At 43.6% G+C, this 24315-nt stretch overlaps 1 protein-coding gene across 2 annotated transcripts in view; it reads right to left on the reverse strand.

Moving 5' to 3' along the window:
* DNAI3 (dynein axonemal intermediate chain 3) overlaps positions 1-24315 on the reverse strand; it is a 623392-nt gene that overhangs the window by 443130 nt on the left and 155947 nt on the right. For both annotated transcript variants that reach the window (XM_069232274.1, XM_069232273.1), the window contains exons 9-10: positions 18484-18674; positions 10214-10338 (exon numbers count right to left, since the gene is read on the reverse strand). In XM_069232274.1, coding sequence (XP_069088375.1) covers positions 10214-10338; positions 18484-18674 — 316 coding nt within the window. The remainder of the gene's footprint in view (positions 1-10213; positions 10339-18483; positions 18675-24315) is intronic.

Raw genomic sequence — 24315 nt, forward strand, 5'->3', positions numbered from 1 at the left:
GAGTTCTGATACCCAGCTGAGGGGATGACCTGAGGGGGCTCTGGGTATTCTACTATCTTTCAGTTTCTATTAATGCCTCTGGGGAGACATTAGATGGAGAAGCGGGATATGTTAGAAGCAGATATGAACTACCCACCCTCCAGGTTTATACAAATATGCAGTCATATTGTTCTACAGTTTTTTGTTAGGATATTGTATTAACCGTTGTTGTGGTGGTAAAAACATGTTTAACCATGACAGGGGGACTAGGGATTGTTTGCCATGATGGGATATATTACTGTTGCCGTCAGCCTTCACACCATCCGTGACAGGGCGATTGGGGTTGGGATGCAGTTCGACATTGACCGGTGTCCTTGCTTTCATTCCCCTTGCTCACTATACCAGATGCGGTCTACACAAATGGGTGAAGTTTAGGAGGTCCCAAACTATGAATATAAGTCATATATATGTCATAATCCATAACCAATATAACATTCTAATCTGAAATGTTAGGAGAAAAAGTGGAGAGGCTAGCTCAGAGGTAGTACCCACTTTGCCTTCTCAAAGGAACACTAATATGGGTAGCTCCGGGATCCCTTAAAAAGTATGCCACAGGGTTGTGGATGAGGCCCACAGGTATACAATATTGGAGGAGTTCCCTCACCTTTGCCAGTATATGTGCACCAATATAGGCCAGCTGTATTTTTTTAGATAAAGTCTCACTTCATCTGACCAAGACGTTGGAGGTTACGAGCATCTGGGGGTGCTGATTTTAATTTGGTCTTTGACTGTGAAAAACATAGCTTGTTCCCTCCATTACAGGTGCCTCCATTTAGGATGCTGTCTAGGGGATTTCATCGAAGGTCAGTAGGGTTTGCGGGAACATTTGAGGCATTCACATCCCAGGAATCAGGAGTATTCATACTACCCAATTGGCAATTGGGTTCTCACTAGAATGGACATGTATATGGGTTTAGTGGATTCAGTGTGTAGGGTGACTGGAGCAGAGTACCTGTGTAGGACTAACTCTGATAATAACACACTGATGCTCATGATGGGTTTCGGGAAAGAGACAGTAAACGTGTCCTCATGGCAGATGCAGCTTACTGCTCTACTAGACTCTCCCTTTAGGGTCAAAATAGTAGAGGCCATAGACTATTGCTTTAAGGAAAACAAAGGCACAGCCTTCCATGCTAATATTGAATGGGGCACATTTAAAATTGCTATTAAAGGGATATGAATTAAGACCTTTTCTGGCATAAAAAATGACACTAATCCAATAAATCGAAAACCCTCAATGACAGCTCTCCATGTTTGAGAACACAGTGAGGGCTAGGACCGCCGATGAAGCTCAGTTACTAGAATTCATCAGAAAAAAATAAACCTTGCTGGAGCACCTCAGATGCCTTAATTATAAAGAATACACAACACAACAACATGCAAAGGGTGACAGGGTAGGAAGGATGATGGCCTGCTTGGTCCCTTAAGAGCATCCCCCAGCTACCAATGTGTGGCATATGGACCATTTTAGGCCTTCTGCTTAAAACACAACTAAAAAATTAACACAGCATTCTCCTCTTTCTATCAGAGGTTATAGGATACCCCAGAGATGACAGCAGCATTAAAAACAGTGCCCTTTTTGACTAGGCTTCCACTGCTCCATTAGGAAGAGTGGGTATTGACAATAAGATTAGAGTACCTAGATTAAGCAAAGCATTCATTTAATGGAAGAAGTATGGGGCACCAAGGTTAAAGATACATTATTTGGCAGTGCAGTTCACATGATTGTCCAGACGGCTGATTGTAGAGGAAGACCTGGTGGGTACGGGACCATGTAGCAACATCATGCCCCAAATTCCAGGGGGGCACGTAAATGGGGGCAGATAAATGTTGATGTAGACACTATCTTAGCTAGGTTGAGTGCTAAGGTGCTTATATAATGCTTCTAGAGTGGTTTCCCGCACAAGTGGGGATTTGACACATCCTGGTACTCATAAAGTGCATGGGATATGAACAATATAGTCTAAGGAACTAGTACCTTAATCAGCAGGGAGCTGCTGAGCACAACTCCATGTGGTAAAAACGTCTTTTAAAAAAAGCACAGTGCCAATAAAACTTAAGATCTGACCTATGCCCACAAAGCAGATTGGGGATTAGAAGCATCCTAAAAGTGGGAATGATGCTTCCCTGACTGGGCTATTGAGCTTAACGGGGCTGGCTTAGTCTATTGGGTGCATAGGGTACCTAGATGCATATATGGAACCAGGGGTTAGGTTATCCCCTATAAAATTGGCACAAACAATTTCCCACGTGGGTGTTAACAGGGATGGCATTCAACAAATTCTTTGCCATAGTGGGGTTGACGAGTCCCTTTCTCCCTTACACATAGGTACTGTACCACTGTGTGTATATCCATTTATAACGCAATTGACCCTCAATATGGCAGAATAGGGGATTAAAGGTCAAATATCACCCTAGCAGCCCACTACAACATGAATGGAAACCATATTCTCAGAGCAATTCCCAGCAGGGAGTCTCAAATTGCAACCCTTGGAAAAGGTGCCTCTTTACATGCCATGGTGCCATAGAAATCACAGTTTTAACCTGTACCCACAGAGCAGGCTGCATGTATCCTGAAACTGAGCATACTACTACCTTGCCTGATCAATTGATCTTAGCAAAGATGTCTGATCTATCAATTGCAAAAGGTTGGCACCAATAGGAGTAGCAACAACGGACCCATGTGAATTTTAACAGGAGTGATTTCTAATTAATACTTTACCATGACAAGTTTGACTAAACGTGTAATAACAGTGCATATACCAATTTATGCATGGATAGGCACCCATATTAGCAGGATAGCGGATTAATGGATCACATATTTCCCTAGCTGCCCTCCGTAACCTGAATGGGGTCCATATCCTCTTGGGGGACCCCATCATGGCTAGCAGCTTTAACGCATGTCTGAGCTGTGAGGTCCTTCTTAGCCTGGTCCTCAAAGATGTCCAAGAATTGCACCAGTCGGATATTAAGCATCATATTCCTTGGGTCCAACGGTTTTATAACTGCCGATTTACATGTCCTGATCCCCAGTGCCTTAAACCCCTTCCTCAGCAGAGTCCACCACTGTTGCCCTACAAATGGGCAGATGCAGTGGACATGCAGCAGTGTCTCATTTGTCTGATGACAAAAGTGACATCTTCTATTACCCGTTGGTCATTTTCCTGACATTTTGGGGTGAAGTCCAGAGTGGGGAGCTCTCCCAATCTCAATGACATAAATTTCTGTTTAACTTTCAGGGAGTATGTGGCTTCCAAAAGTGGGTGATCCTTTTGATCAACATAGGAGTGCAACACCAGCCACCCATGCAATTGCTTGGAAACTGCTCCTTTACTTTCTGACCAACTTTGCATTTTAAATGCTTTTATTTAGCATCCTCGTGAACACATAAACAGAAGTGTCTGGGTTCGATAGCTCACTCTGTGCAGTTGTTTGTATACTGTCCTCCAAATATTTTTTTCTAGTGGCCCATTTCCTCTTTGTAGGTTGACTCCGGACCAGACCAAGTTAGCTAATGTGCCCTTAGCAGAGGATCTTAGGCAGCATTTCACAAATGCTACGGACCTGGCAAGGGCTTGCTTTGTCAGTGAGAACTTGAGCCTAACTTGTGTGCGTGATGCAGATTTAGGCAACCAAAATGCTTGCTTATAGGTTTTTATTACAATCTTGTCAAATAGACTTGCATCTACACCCATCATCACTTCACTGCCATATGAAAGAGTGAAAATAGGTTTGGCCTTCATTATCACAGTCAGAGGTTGAGACCCCAAAGGTTTTTTGCTATAGTTGAAAACACAAACTTTATTTAAAGCCAATCACTTTTCCTTAATCGCTTCCCTTTGTGGAGCAAACAAGGCTCTTAGACGTATACCGGTGCTCCTTCTACCATGGATCCATTAAGGAACCATTTGTGCTGATTCAGGATGCAACGGTTTAACAAGATTTGTATTTTTTTAAGCCCATTAGCTCCAGCCCATTATCAGCCGCATAGGTTGATTAAGCTCTGCACACCTATCATGGTGTTACTAGGCAAAGCAGACCATCCACATACATGATGTTCGACAACTGGAGACTGCCAAGGCTCAGGCGTGTGATACCAGTTCGTCGAGTGCCGGAGAGAGAGATCCAAGATATACAAGTTGAATTGAAGTGATGAAAGGACGCACCCCTTCTTTAAACCAATCGATGATCTCACTTCCCTTAACAGATGAGTGCCGTCCTGACCTTTATCTTGACCTAGGTATTCATATAGAGTAGCCTGATTGCCCTTATACGGTTATGCAGGATTCCCCACTCGTGAAGTTTTGCCCAAAATTTGTCATGTGGGAAATGGTCAAATGTTGCTTGGAAATCAACAAAACACATATACAGTGGAGTGTCAATGGACTTTGCTCTGCTGAGGATCAATCCTATTGCCAGGAAGTTATTTCCTTGCCTCTTTGTGAACCACGTCTGGTTCAATGGCAGCCTGTTTGCATCTAGTGCCCACACCTCTAGATCTCGAAGCAGTAGTGTTGAATAACACACTACAGAACTTGAGATCGACATCCAATGAAGCTATTAAACAGTAACTGCATGGTGATGAAGCGGCTTCTCCTTTAAAAACTGGATGAATAATTGAACATGTCCGAGTTCGGGATATACCCTTCTGCCAGGATGGTATTAAACATTTTGGCCAAAAAATTTGCCCACTGCGAGGCATTTTGTTTCAAAACAGCTTAGGGAATTCCATTTGGACCAGGGGCACAGTCGGGACAGAATTTCTCAATTACTTTGGGTATTGCTGAAGCAGTATACCCCAGTGTTCATCTGACGCCATTCTGGCTGCATTTAGCATACTAGCTGTAAGGTGTGACTTTAGATGCGTGACCCAGTCATCCTCACTAATACTTACATTGTAAACTGACCTTGGGCCTTTGTCGATATCATTAATGAGCATCCAGAATTTACTGGAGTCTTTTAAATTCAAAGCATGCAGGAACTTGGCCCATACGTTCTCCTCTTCATTTCTTTTGAAAGCCCATGCCTCTTCATTTAAAGACCTTCTCTACTTTCACAAGGATTGTAAAAACTCTAAATCCTTCAGGGAGCGTCGTAATTGTCTCAGCGTTCTGCCGATTCTGGCTCTCATCAGCCAGATCAACCTCAAGAAAGGGCCCAATGCAGCCCCCTAGATTGCACATTTAGCTGGATATTTAGATGTCAAATGATCAGTGAATCTTTCTCAAGCCGTTATTGGATTAGGTCTCTTCGGCATAAAGAATGAGGTTTTTTTTTTACAGCATCTTCTGTCAGGTCTTTAATAGTATTGGGGCTCCACTTCAGGCGCTTTGGTTTTTCAGAATGAGCGTCTGCCAGGAGGGCACTTGCAGGCTCATGCTTGTGTTTCCTGATTCCAATGGATATTACTTGTGGACGTTTTGGTCACTCTCGGACCTGTGGAAAACACTAAAATCCTCTACACAATTGTATAATTTATGGTTTACCATTGTGTAGTCCAAGCAAGAAACAGATTTGTTGACCGAAAAGATCTACGTTGGAGGTAGGTCATGGGGCAGGTGACCATTCAGGACAATGAGAATGGCCTGCTCTTGCTAGTTTCTCCCCAATCCTATCCTTTTGCTGGTAATGGGGAAGAGTTTGGTCTTGAAGGGACCCGTTTGCTTCAGTGTGCTCCTCACTTGGCTCATGAAACAGGTCTAAATTAAAATCTCCTGAGACTAGCCAATTTGCTGACTGACATATGTTTCTTAACTGCAACATATTTGCAATAAACTTGTCTACTGTTATTGCTTTATTCTTTGGACTGATATAAACATTTACCAATAACAGGGACTTGCCTGGTGCTGGGCCCAATTGTCCAGACGCAGGGCCAAAATCCAAGGATCATTCGTGGGTAGTTCTGTGACTTTTATAGACAAGTTAGAATTAACATAAACTGCCATGCCACCCTTCACCCTCTCAAAGGGAGCACTTTTTTGTGCTCGTTTGCTATGCTCCACAAACCCTATAAGGGGGCACAGACTTGGGCCATGCTTCCTGTATCATTATTATGTCAAATGTGCTCAGGTATTCTACTACAGAGACATTTCGATATTTAACTGCAATCCTCCCATGTTCCAAGAGCAGATGGTTAGGCCACCTCACTCCTTAACACTGGATTGAGCCGCTATGCAGTTCTTGGGGCTTGTCAAGGATAAGGCAGATGGCAGGCAACTCCAGCCAACCTGGGCATCTTCCATCCTTAAGGTCCATTGTTGTTCCGTGGGTACCCCCTCTACTTATTTGAACAGTGAAACTGGGGTGCTTCGCAAGGTTTAAGGTTTGTACAGGAGGAGGCTGACTCCCCACTGTGCCTCTCACTGCAGATATTGAGGTATCTGCCTCCTTGCCTGTTTGCTGCTGCTCTATCAATGGCAGGGGGCACTGACTTTCCAGGGCTTCTATCCCCCAAAGTCTTTAGCATCTTCTTATTCTCTAGAATGTTTGCTGGTAGATCTAGATTGGTCAAGGTAACCAGCATCAGTTCTAAGATATGCCTTCCTCTAGCTGGCAGGAACTTGATGGAATCAATATCGTTTGATACAACCAGGTTCAGCCCTGAGAGAGCCTTTATTAATTCTAGAATATGTGCATAATTTATTACATCCTGCATACCCCTGTATTTAAATTCTGGGATCCCCTGCTCTTTCTGTTCAACCAAAGTTTATCTCAAGTCATTCAATCTTGGCAAACCTCTGGGCCCACTTCTAAGCTCAGAGGCACTACAGTATACAATATTGATTCCAATACTCGATGCCAGATTGTTGGCTCAGTTTGCCTCCCATTCACCCTCCACAACTGCAGGGAACAGCTTCCTTACATGGAGATGGCCTGCCATCATTGGGGTAAATTATGTCTTTGCTATTTGCGTTTTGATTCATCTCTTCCTTGGGGTGGCTAAGCGGCTGTCACCGTTATTCCCCCCATTGTCTCACGTTGTTTCCTCACCTACAGGTACAGGCCCTATCTCAGTTTCTGGCCCTGACTCCACCAGGCTCAGATCGTGTGCTGGTAAATTAGAGCTTTCCACATGGGCCTCTTCCTCCCCAGCGGGCTGGATTAAGATTGGAACTACAGTTCCTGAAGACATAGGGTTGGCTTTATTTCTACCTTTCCTCGCAAGCTTTCATTCTCTCTTTGTCAGAAGATTACATGCTGGAGCTAAGTCCCTGTGAAAACTAGGAGCTTGGGGTACAACCCATTGTGGAATAGGGGCTTGCATTTGACCTGCCTTATTGCCCATGAACCCACTAACTGATGGATTAATTTCTCTTTCCACCTTGACAGGGGATTGCTAATGCACCAAGCTCATAGTGACGCTGCAGTCATCTGTTGTAGGGCGTTTGGTGGACACCCTTTGTATGAGGTTAGCTTTCACTTCTCCAAGAATTCCTTCAAGGATCACGAGGAGCTGCATTAACTTGTCGACTACCTCCTTACAGGTACATATGGTGAAGTCATTATCCATTTTGGCTTGCACCTGTGTAAGGAGTGTGTTTAACCTTTAAAGCTTGTCATCTATACCTGACACAAAAACTGCCATGGTATTCAGTAAATCCACTTGAATGTCCTCTTTATTGGCATGATGGTTAGGAGCCATGAGCATCGCTTGCATAGAGTTTAGAATAGCTGCCCACAATTTATTTGAATCAGTCACGCTTTCAGACCACCATGATGCTCTCCTAACCCCACCTTGTCCTTAGGCTGCAGGGCCCTAGGGGTTATGCTATCACCATCTGATATCTGTGGAAGGCAGGATTTACCAATACTAACACTGCCCTCTGGTGATGCCAGTCCTTCAGCTTTGCTGAACTTGAACTCTGCAAAAGTGCAATATGCTAGTTGTGGGCTTTTTGGGCTGTCAAGGCTCAGCTTGCGCACATGCACAGGGAGTGACTGTGTGGGGAGCCGGTTCGCTGGGCTGTCCATACCCTTAGTTGTGTCACCTCTTGGGTCTTCTGAATTCAGCTCATCCATAAAAGTCCAAGGGGGTGGGGTCGTTGGTTCCTCACGATCACTCCATTTGGTGACAGAGGGATCTGAGAAAGCTTCTCCGGTGAGGCCAAATTATATCCATCGTTTGTGAGGCCAGATACCTCTTGACTGGATGATGTCCAGGTGGTGGCGTTTTTTTCCTTCGCCTCAGTGAGCTCAGCGTCACTCATCCCAGTGGTGACTCTTTCATCTCCAACACCACTTAATGACTGGAAAAAGTCAGATATCTTGGTTAATTTAAAGGATGCTGTCAATCCTTTAGACCATCCAAGTGTCTGGCCATCATCCAAATTTTCCTTACCCGGTTGGCTCCCAGGTGCATCATAATCCCTCTCTGCGACAATGTCATTGTTGTCCAAAGAAGAGATCTTTGCTGCTCCACCTTAAGCTCTCCTTTTTGTTGCAGTTTCCCCTGTCTTTGACTCCCACTTTCTTTTGTGGGGCCCGCACAGGGCCTGGCCTCTCATTTTGCCAGACCTCACTCCGGTTATACTGTGTGAGGGTGTAGGAAGTCGGCTAAAGATGTATAACAGACTTATCTTGCACACTTATTGGCTGGCGGAATTAGATTACAGGTCCTGTGTGCAGTGCACCTATGTACAAGTTTCCTGGTCTCCAAAGCACTGCTAAGCACCCCTGACCCCCCCCCCAATCCCTAGAGAGCCATCTGCTTCCATGTATTTTGCTATGGGGGGGCACAAGCGTGCTGCGCGCTGAACAGAACAGTCCTGAGGTCAGAACGCACAGGTTATTAGGGTAAATTGGTCTCTCGTTATATGCTTAATGCTTAATTCTCCCTGGTCTTTCAAGTGCTGCCACAATGATGCATAAACCTCCTGGGTGCCCCTTACTTCCTCATATAGTGCAACGGGGTTGGTCACACTTTGGTAATTCAAGGACGTTGCAAATCTCTACTGGGGGGGGGGCGACTGGGAGGGGGATTGGAGGCTCACCTGTTGGCAAGCCGCACCCAAACCTGGATGGGCCACTTCTGCAAAACAAGGCTCAACCAATGCCAGTAAGAACTAAAACCACTGAATCATGTTAGGGTGCAGTGCAGGCTGCGGAATGCTACAGTACAAGTTGCAGGGCAGGACTGTGCAATATAGTGCCATATATTTTGCTTTTGCTGTGCTAAGCTATTGAGAATGAAATTGAAGGAGTCCCAGAGCTAAATCCTTAATTAAGCGAAATGGGCTCAAGGATTTTGCTTTTGCTGTGCTAAACTATTGAGAATGAAAATAAAGGTGTCCCAGTGCTAAATCCCTAATTAAGCGAAATGGGCTCAGGGCATAGGCATGAACATAGTCCTTACACAAACCATGGACCTCGAGGGCCTTGCTCCTCGCCCCTCTGACTCCTCTAGCGAGCTCAGGTGCTAAAGTTTAGGCTGTATGGGAGGCAGAGACGTAGCAAAGCACTCACGCCTATACCCGCCCCTCCAAACCCTCCCCCCGCGCTCACCTGTGTCTGTGCTGTCTGCAAGCCAGCAGCCGAGTCCCTTTTTCTCCCCGTTAGAGACAACTGCCTCTTGGCTTCACAAGACCAAACAGCTGAAGCACTTTGGAGTATATAACCACTTTAAAGTTGTTTTCACTGCTATCAGTCATAATATAAGGCTGTCTGCACCCTAAATACCGGAGGTGGGAAAATATTGTCTAAGTTTTAATAGACACTGCCATATCTTCCTCTTTGGGGAATCAATGTCCAATTTAACAAATGGAAGGCAAATGCGACCTAGAGATAGCCCATAAAAGTGCACATGATAGCTCTTTGGATCTTCCAGTACAATGTAGAACAATAATGTTCAAGGACTTGTTTTTGCCGCCATGACTGTTAACAAGACAACTGGTGCTAAAAAAAACATATCAAGAGGAGGGGAGTGTACAATTCAACCATTATTTTGATATTCTGAATATCACCATTGGGAATTCTGAAATATAAGGGTGTGGAAAATATCTTCTGCAAGTAGCTTTAAATCTTTTGTCCCCCACATGTGCATATCAAAAGAAATGTTTTGCAAAAAAAAAAATCTGCTGACTACACAATTTTGTATGAAACATAAACATTAATTATTTCAAATGACTATTAAAATTCCAAACTGTTATCCTCTAGGATCAGGGGTTGAACTTAATACCTGAGGATGAATTGGATCAGCGAAGCTCCAGATAATAATCAGTGCAGGTGTCAATAATAACTTTGCTGAAGCGTTTATCCGATCTTCATAGGAAAGTCTTTCTGTTACTGAAACGGCCAATAACCCTAAGGGAAGATATAAAAAATGCATGTCAATAAATGGCTTTCCCTTTTATTATTTTCTTTTTTACCTTAATTTGACAAGAAATTACAATGAGTGAAAAATTGTAATCATGTCATTATATAAATCGAATCGACATAGCATCCATGGAGTAGTATTTGTACAAAGCATTTATTCATCTCCGCGTATTTATGTGACATTGCTGCTCTATGCCAGCTAGCAAACGGTGCATTAATGGTTTCCTCCAAAAACGATTTGTCCTTGGGTAAACAAGCACAAATTAATTTGCTTAAATTGTAGTAAAGTTTGATGCAAGTGCCCAGGTGCTGTGATAAAATTGCTTGTATTAAATCCTAGTTCAGCATGGCTGTCCTCTTTGAATTCATAAAACGCATATTACTCGCAAAAGAGATTTTTATGAAAAATGTTTGCCCAAAAATGCAATTTACTAGAAAACATGCGGAATTTCCTGAATTTGTCCCATCAGCCAAATTGGAAACACAATAGAACGCTTAACTCAGAATACCAATGAGCAAAAATAAAAACAGCTAGTCGTGCCCTGAAACCTGTCACTATGGAATAGTAAAAACTGTCCCTTCCCCTCAAAGACTACATAAATCTTTCATGCTCAGCAAGGAGTCAGTTATGCAGTGTTTAGAGCACAGTGATGATAAGAAAACAATATTGTTTTGAAACTGCTGTTCCAACACGAAGTATGGTGTGTATGACATTCGTGCATTAGGAGAGCACAGCCACCATAAGAAAAAGAAGATTCTAAGTAACTAACTGTTGGGACGGAAAAGTCCTTGAAATAGTGACCAGCGTGTACCCCTGCCTTGATTGCCCCAGCTGCAACGACGTCCAGATCCCCAGGGAAGGGCACCCGAAGTCCTACACTCATAGTGGAGATAAGTAGCATCAGTGTGATGGTGGCAGCATACAGTGTCGTAATCAGTAGAAGTGAACAGGCCTTTTTACCTGTTTGTCTGAAGTAAGGCCTACATACTCACTCATGTTAAGTTCTGCTGCTGTGTGCTTAACTCGTCCTCCTCCTACATCAAGTGCCTACATCAAGTTATTATGTAGTGTGCTGTGCAGCGTATGTGTGCTTGCATGCATATGCTGTGTGTATGCGTACCTGTGAATGGTGCGATACATGGAGAACTCTGGGTTCAATTTTGGGAGACCCAGGGCTGACTGGAGGAGCATGTGGAGGTAGAGGAATTCCCCCAGACAGATTTGTAGACTGCTGCATTCCTGTGAGCTGGGTGAGACACACACCAGTGGAAGAAGAGCTCGACCGTTCAGTACACTTCAAAGGGTACTGTTTGATTCAGATGAAGCACTGGAAAAGGGCCAGGGCACATCTCTGGAAAGAGATGGGACTAATAATACAATCATAAAATGTAGGCCTGGGGTAACCTTTACATGCACATATCACTATGGCTGGCATCCAGGTGTGAACCTCTAGTCAATCCCATGGCCTGTGTTGTGGGGTTATCAGGTTTGGAGTCGCTCCTGCTGTGACAGACTGCTTTCTGGAGGAAGGGCAGGACTAAGGAGTAGACACTTCTAAGGAAGACAGATCTCCATCACAAATTTCAAAGACTCAGACCCCAAATCATATATGGTATCTGGAAATGGACTATAAGGAGGGGATCTCAATGCCCACAAAATTGTCAACTGTCTGCCAGCTAGTAGGGCTGTGCAAGGAGATTCCACCTGTGACTAGGACTGGGGCTGAGGCCTGCCCGTCTCCCATTAGGGTGAGGGACATCATCCAGCGAAATCCATGACACCTGCCCCTGGAGCACCAGTGTAGGCCTGCTTGCCAAGGAAAGTGTGCCCTGTGAGGAAAAGGAGAGCGCTTGAAGAAGTGGGTCCAGTGGGGGATCTTTTTGAAAGGATCCCTATGGACAGGTGGGAGGAGACAGCTGCTGCTTTGATCGGGCCTCCACCTGTGTGCAGGTTGAAGTCAGAGACCCCTCCGTCCACAGAGGGCTGTCGTGAAGATTACTGCCATGTTGATCCGACTGTAGCCTGTGTGTGGAGTAAAGTGGGTGAAGCTGTATGCCAGGGGTGCAGCCAGGAAGAGGAAATTAGTGTTGTGCCAATTGGGCCATCACTCATGTGCAGAGTGAGGTCGGTGACTCCATTTGGAGGGGGGGCACTGGAAGGAAAAGGACTGTTGTCAGGTTCAAGCCATCCTCAAGAGGAGAGGTGGCAGTGGTGACCCGTGTGGGCCCGAGCGTCTGACTGAGGATCAGAACCAGAGCAGGTGACCCCCACATGTGGGAAGGTTCAAAGAAACTCACTGGAGGAAGAGGCCTAGTCACTGTCCCTGCACAGCATCAAGTGCTGCATAACAGCATCCACTGTTACCCTCTGTGACATCTGCAAGTGACGTGTTCCTGGACACTCGAGTCATGCAACCCCTGCAGGAGCTGGTAAGACTGATAGTAGGGATGGAAGGCCCCAGGGAAACTTGTTCTGACACACAGGGCTTTGGGCCCTGGAACACTTTTGACTTTAAAAAGAGTCAGAGTGGGACTCCTGAGACTCGGACTACAAGTGGGGATATCCTGAATGTCGTCTATAGTGCAGTGGGAATAACCCCTATCATTAGGGAGAGGGAAGTAGGACTCGGGGACATGTGTATCAAACACTAAAGCCCCAACCTCAAGGGACTGTATTGTATTGTTTGTGCATGCCTCATTTTACTTTGTGGTCATATATAAATAGCTTTTTTAAAGAAAAGCAAGTATTTGACTGGACACTCATTTATTGCTGCTACTGAATGTATTTTGAGCTGTAAGTCTGTGTTCACACCTACATCTATCTTTCCCACCCAAGAAGTTTTGGACTGCTAGATCTATGCTACTAAGGACATTCAGGTACTGAAGGGGTACTTGGCACAGTTGCTCAGGACTCAGGTCAGGCCCTCGGACATCAGGAGTAAAAGACCTCAACACCCACAGTTAGCAAGGAGCTCCTGCTTGACCCATGGACCTCTGAAAGGGATTCGGACCACCTATAGGTTAGGAGCCTTGGATGCAGGTGTGACATCGGCCATTTCTAATTTGTGTCAGTAGAACAATAAGTTAAATTTAGGTAGAATCTGCACACATAAATAACGGAGAACACAGGGTTGGAAATAGACCTAAACAACATGTCCATGATTAGATGAAGGATTTATGCAGAGACAGAACAGAGGGTGGATGGTTCCAGGAGTAGGGACAGAGAGGTCCTTGCTAATTTCATTAGGGTCCAGTTTGAATCACTATATTGAAGGGATGAGGCTGTAGTTGACTCTAGCGAGGGAGCCATAGTAGGAGCATGTTAGAAATTGGGTCTTTGGTTGCAAGCCAGGTTACCCCCTTTCCAAGCAAGGACCCTCACTCTAGTCAATGTAAGTCACACACAATCCAAATTATCCTTTGCCCACCCTCTGGTAGCTTGGCACTGAGCAGTCAGACTTAACTTAGAAGGCAATGTGTAAAGTATTTGTGCAATAAATCATGCAATACCACAGTAGAACAGTATTCAGAGGTCCCGGTGCAGAGCATCAGCAATTCCCTGGGCTCCTGCTCCGGAGGCCTACCTTGATCTTCCAGGCCTTAGCCCTTCATTGTATTGGTGATCCTTGTTTAGGGCGGTAAGACGGAGGTCGGGCTGGGCCCCCGATCCGGTTTTCGAAGGCATTTGAGTTTTTGGGCCTAGTTTTCATGTTAGAAGATTTTTCCTTGTGCGTGTGAATGTGCTCGTGGCTTCTGGCATTTACTTGTCGATATTCGAATCGGCAAGAAGCGCAATTCATTCTTGGCATTTGACTTTTGAGATTCGGGTCGGCAACAGTGTGCGCAACGATTTCTAGACATTTGCATACTGACATTCGAATTGGCAAGACGGGCGATTCATTCCTTGCATTTAACTCCTGATACTCATTGTGCGCTACCATTTCTTTGCATTAACATGGTGGTATTCGAATCGGCAAGATGCGCAGTTCATTCCTTGCATTTAACTCTTAATATTCATTGTGTGCGACCATTTCTTTGCATTTACATGGTGGCATTTGAATCGGCAAGATGCGGGATTCATTCCTTGTATTTGAACCTTGATAATCATTGTGCACAACCATTTCTTGGAATTTACATGGTGGCATTCGAATCAGCAAGACACGCAATTCATTCCTTGCATTAAAACTTTGATAATCATTGTGCGCGACCATTTCTTGGCATTTACATGGTGGCATTCGAATCGGCAAGACGCGCGATTCATTCCTTCCATTAAAACTTTGATAATCATTGTGCACGACCATTTCTTGGCATTTACATGGTGGTACTCAAATTGGCAAGACGCGCGATTTATTCCTGCATTTAAAACTGATGTTTTAGATCGCTTGCAGAGTGCGCGATCATTTCATGGCATTTACATATCCTTGTTGAAATCAGCAGTGTGCGTGATTCTTTTCCGGCATTTAAAACTAGGTGTTAAAATTCAAGATGTTACATTATATGTGCATTTAAGTCCTTAATACAATTTCTATCGTGTTCCAGGACATGTTCAGATAACTTTTTGTCCTCATGTAAAAAGACCATGTTTGTTCTGAAAACATAATTCTAGAAGGTTCTTATAATCCTAGACAATGTGTAACATTTCATGAAAAGTTTCATTGAGAAGTTTTATTAATCATTATTGATTCCTTCCCAGGTATCCAGACGTCTTGAGGCCTAGTTTTTAGTCCTTTCTTAAGTTATCCATGGTTACAGTATGACAATTCTTAGAATCATAGTCTAGTAAAAATCAATATGATATAATCTTGATATTGTGTGGTTTAACCTTTTGCTTCCTACAGGTCTCCTTCCCAGCTGTTCCCATCCTAATCCCCTTTTCCCCCGCTTGGATTCTCTTAGGCTCTGTGATTTTATGTGTCAGAGTCTTGGAGCTGTCTAGTGGTGGACATGATGGGAACATGCGCAGACCCCGAGGATCTGGTCTCCCTGACACAAACTAGTGAAGCACAAACTCGTACAAGAGCTCGAAAATAAATTCACCTGAAGAATTTCAATTTGAAAAGATGTCCTCATTGAAAACTCCTGTTGTTGTGAACTATACGTCACAATTGTAAATGGTCAAGATTTCACCCATGCAAAACTTTGGAGAGGTCATTCACTGTTTCACCGATATCAAAGTCAGTGTGCACTTTGCAAGAACTGCACAGTGTCTTTGACAGTTATCTTGAATTATCCGTCAAAGAATCTGAGAGAATCAGACGAACGTCTACAAGTGGAACAATTAACTTTGCCTGCATCAAAAAAGTCTACAACTATACCTGTGCAACTTGATAAAGTCTGGTTATTAACATCTATCAAAATGAACTTGGAGATGTCAACTCACCAAAACATTGCTGATGCTTTAGTGAACACTGAATTTCCAATTATTCCAAGTGGAATGATTGTCAATGTGGAGTTGGTGCCTGCAGAAATATATTCAAAAGGTACGGGCCGTATTGTTCAAGAACTTAACAGCAAATGGGAGGAAGCTGACCTTTGTGCTGGGCCATATGTTGAGTTGGCTGTTCAAAATGGTTCCAGTCGAGTCATTGTATTGTCAAATGACACAGATGTTATTATTGTGGTACTTAGATTTGTTGCAATGTCCACAAGTCAAGGACTGTCAGTGTTATGGGACAGGGGAGTAAAAACACTTAATCCTGCTTCATATTCAGTACAAGAAAATTGACCCAGAGATGCCCAGTGTTCTTATCAAGGCATAGATTCTTACGGGTCATGACACTATGAGCAAAATTGGAACAAAGCTTGGAGCTTTAACTGCTAAACCTGTGAAGTTTCTAAAATGATTTGCTGAGACAGAAGAAGAATGTGACTTTAAATATGTAGAAAAATACCTTGTGCTTGTGTGGAAAAAGAGTTCTGACTGTCACACGATCTTCGGTACAGTGAGTTCAAGAGATCAGTCCCGCTAGGTGAACTTCCACTGACGTCATATTCTGTGTGTGGACACATTAAAAGAGTGTTCTACTTGATCAGAAAATGTGTAAATGTTTTGGATCATGCATATATAGAGAAAGATTCGTATGAATTTGTTTAGGAAGATATTGATGGGGTCAAAAACCTACAAAAGGTCTACCCACATACCTTACATGTACATGCAAAACCTGTGCTACAAAAAGATGTTCTGTCTACATGCTCTTCTCAAATGTTCAACATTATGCAAATGTACCAGGAGCGATTGCCGTAACTATTAAATTAAGTGAACTATGAAAATGTGTCTAAAACAGGAGTGATAAACAGTATTTTTTTCATATTCAGATACTAAACATTGTTTGGTGTATACCTAAAAGGATTAAAAGCCAATATTGTTTCATTTCTATATATGTCCTTTTTCCTCTATTATAGCAGCCATTTTGGAAAATGGCATAAAGGTTTCTCTGAGAAGTCATTTTCTGTCTCTATAAGACTACTTTACCCCCCAAAACAATGTTTTGACAACAAAATAAAGTATGTAGGTCTCATGGTTTCTAAAATATTCCATCATCACTGCAACACATATGCCAATTTAAAAAATGTTGTCCCAAAAAAATTTGGTCCGGAACAGCAATGTCTACCCAAATTAAAGTGCTTCTATAATAATCCAAAAACACAAATCAAAAATGAAAATCTCAGGACAACAATTTTTTTTATGGAGGTATATGAAAGGGTCGGGATTATTGCCTCTTCTGTTATAGCAAACTTTCAGCAGCACAGTAGTGGGTAGAATTTAAGGGAGCTAGTTCAGTATGAGTCGATGATTCCCAGTGTTTGCACTTCTTTTTCTCTCAAAGGATCCTTTTCTCATATGGGCTCACACCCTTTCCATAGAGCCAAGTCAGCTCAAACAAGTTGTCAGGTACTGGGAGCTTAATTTGCCTTTTGACCAGGAGCTTTCACTTTTCCTGGAGTTACTTGCAAAACGTTTGTAGGACCAGTGAGAATGATATCTAGGAAGGAAAGAATGGGAAAGAGCCCGAGGGCAGAGCAGATCATTGCTACATCACCAGCAGGGTGGCTGGCTGTCACAGCGCACCTTGGCTGAGGCCCTTGTACTTAACATCCTTACTCTTTAATGTGGTGATGAAATCAACTGTCAGTATTACTTCTACACCCTTGCCCTGCATGCAAACCAGGCTGTCCACATGGGGCTCATACTGATGACAGACTCCACAGTGTTCCAGTCAGAGCCCTGTGGCATGAGCTATCCAATCTGAAGGAAGATTAAGGACAAAATGGAGAAAAAAACTGGGCCCCAGAAAAAGCACAAGGACCTGACAAAAGCAATTCCCTAAACCACAAGTGGTTTCTAATTGATACCAATGGTTGAAAAAAAGTGAAAAGTTTGAAGGCTGCGCATACATGCAGAGATGGCGGCATGCTACATATGAGGTACGCAAACATAGGATGTATCGGCACACAAACCTTCCTAATTAAGCAACTATATAAGTAGTTTACTACTCCACCACTAGGCGCTAGGGATACCCTGAAGATAAGAATTTAAAGACCCAGGACATAAAACAAGAAAACAACGACTTGGAAAAGGAATCCTTCTTCACAAATATTGTTAGGGCAAGCTATCAGAATATTTTGCAACCGCCCCTGCTTAGTGCTAGATTGCGCCATCTGGCACAGCACCAAAAATCAGCCAGGGTACAACACAGCCACTGTTGAAACACAACACTGTAACAAGACATTGACAATGATGCAGACAGGCCCTGGAGAAAACAATCTGCAAGTATCTCATCGCTAATACACATATCTGTTTGGTTCACTGTAAACATGAATTGAGGGAAACAACTTGCAATCTATTCTTGAAATCTGTGGATCAGTGGCTGTGACAACTGATAGTTTAGAGGAATAGGGTACACTTACATTTTGAAGCAGAACATTTGTCAACTTTTGCCAAGTTGATGTCAACTACGCTACTGTTTATGAGAAGCGCACTCCGCACCTTTAAATTGTTTTAAATGGTCAAGATTGTTAAGCCCAATTATCTCCGCCCTGGCCTGGTATTCATGACTTGCACAGAAGCAATCCAATCCTCATTATGACATTTGAGCGACAACTACCTGTCTGCTATTTCAAGTTATAACCTACCATGGATTGTTGGGTGCCAATTTATGCAGCTGATTGATTTATCCTTGCTGAGCCGCAAATCTGTGAATGACTGGTATTCCTTCAGGTGAGAATCCGTTTTTCCACCGAACAAGCTTTCATCTTCTGCTAATGCTTTCCAGTCATCGATAAACGGGTTCATTATTTCATTTTGCTGCAGTGCTAGTTCAAGTCTGTTTTATGATAAAAATTATTTTACAATTGTGAAGATAATATAGGTCATTATGGATTTTTTAACAAGGCGCCGCTTTTCATTAGACGCGTTTTTCCCAATAAAATAATGTGCTTTTAAATTATAATTTTTTTTAGGGAGCTGTGTACCATGAATTTACAAAGTCGAATACATAAACCTTTTGGATAGTGTGGCTTTTAAAGATTGTACGACAGTGAAGGTTACAAGATAAAAAATTAAGTTTCAGATAAAACAATTATTTAGAATAAAATGGCAATATAAAACACGTAATGTAATGGTTAATTAAGCAACCTTTAACTCATCTTAGCAATAAATTATTCGATTTCATGATGGTGTTGTCCTCATTAAGAAAGAGTACACAGAAAAATGTATAACAACGGGCTAACCGGTCATAAGTACAGAATGCAAAAAATGTGTTAGTAATGGTTGCCTTTGTATAATATCTACAAGCAATAATACATCTTTATAATATAAAAAGCAGGTTAATATACCAGGATAAAACAGAGTCAAGAGAATTATATACGAACCTTAAGAGCAACCTGTGATTCTTCTGCCACTAATCGCATATACTTAACAAATGTACTACTCTGAATGTTTTCTAAAAAAACTTTGATCTTAGACAGTACGAACACCTGCTTGACTAAACGTTGTACGAAGTAAGTTGTTTTGAGCATAAAAAAAATCAAGTGTCTCGGTTTCCTTGCACACGTGGCAAGTTTGTTCTCTCATTTGCCGTCCATCAAAATCGGGGAATATACAAGCCTAGATGTAAGAAAACCATGCATGACCTTAGAGGTCCGGCCTGAGATGCGGATGCATGTTTGGAAGCTTTTTATAAAATGATTACTGAATGTTATTGTGTTTGTGTCTTCTAAAGCCAATGCCCAGAATATTTTCTTGATGTCTTAATTGAATACACTTCCAAACCACACTTTATTAATGTCTACATAATTTGCCCCGGGATTCATATCATATTTTAATGATACTAAAGAAGTAAATAGAGAGAGCAAAAGCTTAGCAATTATTTGAATGGTGTGTCTTCTGAGCACTACACTTGTAGTCTGTGGTATCCAATTCAGCACACGATATACTTTGCCATGTCCTGGCCATCATGTAGTGTTTGAGCCTGTGAGGCCCTAAGGTCTTCTGGAATGGTTGAAAGAATTTTCTGGCGTTGTGCCACAACATATGGGTGTATCTGCGGAGAAGGCAAACCGTGATCAAGAATCTCAAAGTCAAACTGGGCAATAAGAACAATCACTTTACGAAGGTGTCAAAACATTTAAGACATTTATCTAGAGGATTGGTCATAAAGACAATAGGAGTGACTTGCTGATGTCTGCACCCACCACAGGCTTCCAGGCGTAGGATGCCTTGTCAGAAAATCAAGGTTATCAGGGGCTGGCCTATGTCCCTTGACACTTGACCTGACAGCCAAGCTCTGACCAAAAGGGTGTGTGTAAGAGCCTCACTGAATGCAATATTGCTTCAGAAGAAGTTGGGTCTGGTTAAAGGATCTCAGTTAGCAAGTTTGACTTGGTTTTCACAGTAGGCAACTGCAAAGCACTTCTGCTGCCCTTGGTATAACTATTGTGAAAGAGGCACTTTCTTATGTTGGTGGCATAGGTTGTTATCCTAGCTTAGTGTCTGGGGATATATCTAGCCCAATGGCATTTTGTAAATCCAGGTACAGTGCATTAACAGTATAGTTGGGGGGGAAGCAGGGTGTCTACCTCTGCGTAATTATCAGTGACATGGAGAACATTTTGAATACCCTGAGCTCAGTCAGGGTTGGATTCAAATAAAGCTTCCAGCCTCTGATAGTACTGGAGTTGAGATACAGTTTGAGGACTAGAATTTGGTGGCAGTTGACTGGTTTTGTGGCATTTGTCATCTCATAACAAGAGATAGGCCTGGAGCAAGCCGATGACAGCTTGGGGTCAGAAACTAGTGTTGGTATAAGGCCCTGAGTGGAGTCATCATTGTCACCAGCATAAAAACAACTATTGTGGACCTTGGAGCCAGAATGGAAGCATGGACCAGCATCTGAACGTGCATGGGCACAAGTCCCATAAGGTCAGTTAGAGCTGAGTGAAGGACCACCAACAAAAGTTCAACTGGAGACCTTCAGGTCTCTGGGGGCCAAAGGCATCCGAAAAAAATGCAGAATGGCCTCCTTGAAGTCTACAATTCGCTGAGGTGTCAGCAATGGCCTGCAGAATTCAGGGGATGCTGGGACCCACTGTTTTATCAAAATCCCACTTGTCAGCCAACATCTTTAGTATCCCATTAGCACTTTCTTGTTTTGGTTTGTTATCAAACTTGCACACACGCTTCATGTGATGACACACAATTTGCCACTGCACAATGAAGCAATAAAGCAGTGCTTAATTTGAGACAGTGCTTGCAGGTGGGGCTCACCAGCACTCATTTTTGGGATGGGCTATGTGATGACACATGATTTACCACTGCATAATAAGGCAACAATGTGGCACTCCTCCCAGGGCTTAATTTGAGCCGTCGGTCACAGGTGGATCCCCCGGTGCTCATTTTTGGGATGGGCACATTTATTCATTGGAGTTTGTCCCAGAGCAAGAAAGAAAAAAAAAACAAAAGGAGGAGGAAGAGTAAAGAAGAAAAATAATGACTAAGGAAGAAATCAGGGATGAATAATAACCTTCAGGAGTGAAATAAAGGAACAGGGAGTGTCTGGTGTTAGAAGAGGCAAGAGGCATGAGGCCAAACCAAGACTACACAGCATTGGTATTTAGCAATACCCTCATTGGTCAGTGCTGGATGAGGGCTTCTGAGAAACATTTTGGTTCCCAGCACTACCTATTTTATAAATTAAACACTCACGCCTACTGATGTCTTCAATGCGGAAGTCAGTGTCCGTCTCGTGATCATGCAAAGCTTGCGTGAGATCCAAGAGAGTAGTCAGACCACAGTCTGCATTGTCAGTAGGTTTACATCCCAGAGAAGCTCAATAATAAGATGATTGATATTAGACCTTTACTCATTAGGGCTTCATTTAGCCCTCACTGTGTTTTCTCTTTAGGGACTTTTAACTCTTCCATTATAGTTTCTAACTGAACACTGAGGCTCCTTCCCCTTTGCCCGATAATGGGCGTTTTTGACTGAACGACTAAGACAACTGAACATATCATAGATTCTGTATGTCCACAGGAATGAGTGTGTACAGAGTGTTTTTAGAATTCATTAAGTCATAATGACTCTTAATATTGTGTGACTACACAATGTTTTGTATATATTTTTGGATGGAAAAATATGGAGTCTCTTGTGCCCGTTTTCTTTATTGCAAGAACTGTCACAGCTTTATATCTTCAATGAATCATGTTTTTAGGTCACTTCCTCTCCTGGAAGATTACATTAAAGTAAAAGTCTTCTCTTCTCTTCGGTTTCAGACACTTGTTTGATTTTGTTTTAACTTTATTTTTTAATTATGGCATGTAATTGTTTGATAAACTGTCCAAAGGGATCTCATCCATAGTTCCTCCCTCCCAAGCTGTATTAAGTATGGACATTGGTCTTGATGAAAACCCCAGCCTTAGTGGCTCATTGCAGGAGAGGTTGAGACATGTTGGTCTGACCTTGGATTAGAATTATTCCACTTACTTTTTAACGTTACCATTTGGCAACCACAATCAAGCTACTGGTCAAATGTTAAGTAATTTTAATTTGATATGAGTAGTCCCCTCATCACTTCAATTAACCAGAGCCTAACATTGTGATAGAGGTGTTTTATTTCTACTAATACACTACCACTACCGCAACCACAGAAGGTCCCTCAATTTTTAGGTGGGGCTCACTTTTGTCAAGAACTCGGACATGAGTGACGATGGGGGTCAAATAATGAAGCATGCTGCCCTTAGGTCAGTGAGAGGTCAATAGTCTATTAATAAGAGTATGAAAAAGACACAGGGGGTCATTACAACTCTGGCGGACGGTGTAAAGGTGCGGTAATACCGCAAAAAGGCCGGCGGACAAAAAAATTGAATCACGACCATGGCGGAAACCGCCAACATAGACAGCCACTTTAACACTCCGACCGCCACGGCGGTACAGACAAGCAGCGCGGCGGTCACCGCCAACAGATAGGCGGAAGACAATGTACCGCCCACAGTATCACAACCTGCCAATCCGCCACCTTTTCCGGGGCGGATTCACCGTGGATAAAAACAAGGCGGAAACAGCTTTTGCAATAGGAAAACGCTCACCTTCTACACATCCCACGAGGAAGGAGGACACATGGATCCGGAATTACAAATCCTACCTGCCCTTGTCTTCCTGCTCATTTACGAACACCAGCAACGGCGGTGGCGAAGCCAACGGTGAGTACTGCACCTACGACATAGGGGGGGGAGGCAAAAGTCAGGGGGACACACACGAAACACCCCCACCACCACCCTCACCCTCGCACATTATAACACACACACCAATGCATGTCAAAACATCACAGTAACAACCCACAACCCCCCCCGGAAGAATGCAAAGACCAAAGGAAATCAGTCCAAACATTGTAATGTGTCAAAATACAGTTACCAAATATATACAGATATATATATATATATATATATACACATTCAAAAGTATATACAGTACGAGAAGCACTGCAGGTATGAACATATCAATGTCCGTGCACCACTGGTCCAAAAATGCATGGGCGAGGCCCACAATAGATACCTGTCCACAAACGGAGAGAACACTGCTGGGGCATCAGATCAAAATACAACAGGCACCTCAGGGGGAAGGGAATGGGGGGCACCTCAGCCGGATTACAGCACCACGCCAGATCCACGACGGGGCTCCATGCCCATTGATGTATCCTGGGGAGTGCAAAGCCACAGTCTCTCAAGTCTCTACAGTGGGTGGTTTGCCCACTGTACCATCCTGGGGAGTGCAAAGCCACAGTCTCTCAAGTCTCTACAGTGGGTGGGTTGCCCACTGTACCATCCTGGGGAGTGCAAAGTCACAGTCTCTCAAGTCTCTACAGTGGGTGGGTTGCCCACTGTACCATCCTGGGGAGTGCAAAGCCACAGTCTCTCAAGTCTCTACAGTGGGTGGGTTGCCCACTGTACCATCCTGGCGAGTGCAAAGCCACAGTCTCTCAAGTCTCTACAGTGGGTGGGTTGCCCACTGTACCATCCTGTGGAGTGCAAAGCCACAGTCTCTCAAGTATCTACAGTGGGTGGTTTGCCCACTGTACCATCCTGGGGAGTGCAAAGCCACAGTCTCTCAAGTGGATAACAGTCTCCACTGGTTCTGGAGGGGGAATGGTGCCCACACTGCATTAGGCTCCCCGTGACGGTTCCTGTTCCGTCACAGTCCCAGCTGTACATGGGATAACAATGCTTGATGTGGCGGTGATTCCCTTGTTCAGCGGTGCTTTGCCATGGCGGTCTCTGATCTGTTCAGCGGTTCTCTGCCCTGTTCAGCGGTGCTGTGCCCTGTTCAGCGGTCTACACCATGGCGGTGATTCCCTTGTTCAGCGGTGCTTTGCCATGGCGGTCTCTGATCTGTTGAGCGATTCTCTGCCATGTTCAACGGTCTTCACCATGGCGGTGATTCCCTTATTCAGCGGTGCTTTGCCATGGCGGTCT

The sequence above is a fragment of the Pleurodeles waltl genome, chromosome 4_2 (assembly GCF_031143425.1).
Source record: "Pleurodeles waltl isolate 20211129_DDA chromosome 4_2, aPleWal1.hap1.20221129, whole genome shotgun sequence".
In the NCBI taxonomy this organism is placed as follows: domain Eukaryota; kingdom Metazoa; phylum Chordata; class Amphibia; order Caudata; family Salamandridae; genus Pleurodeles; species Pleurodeles waltl.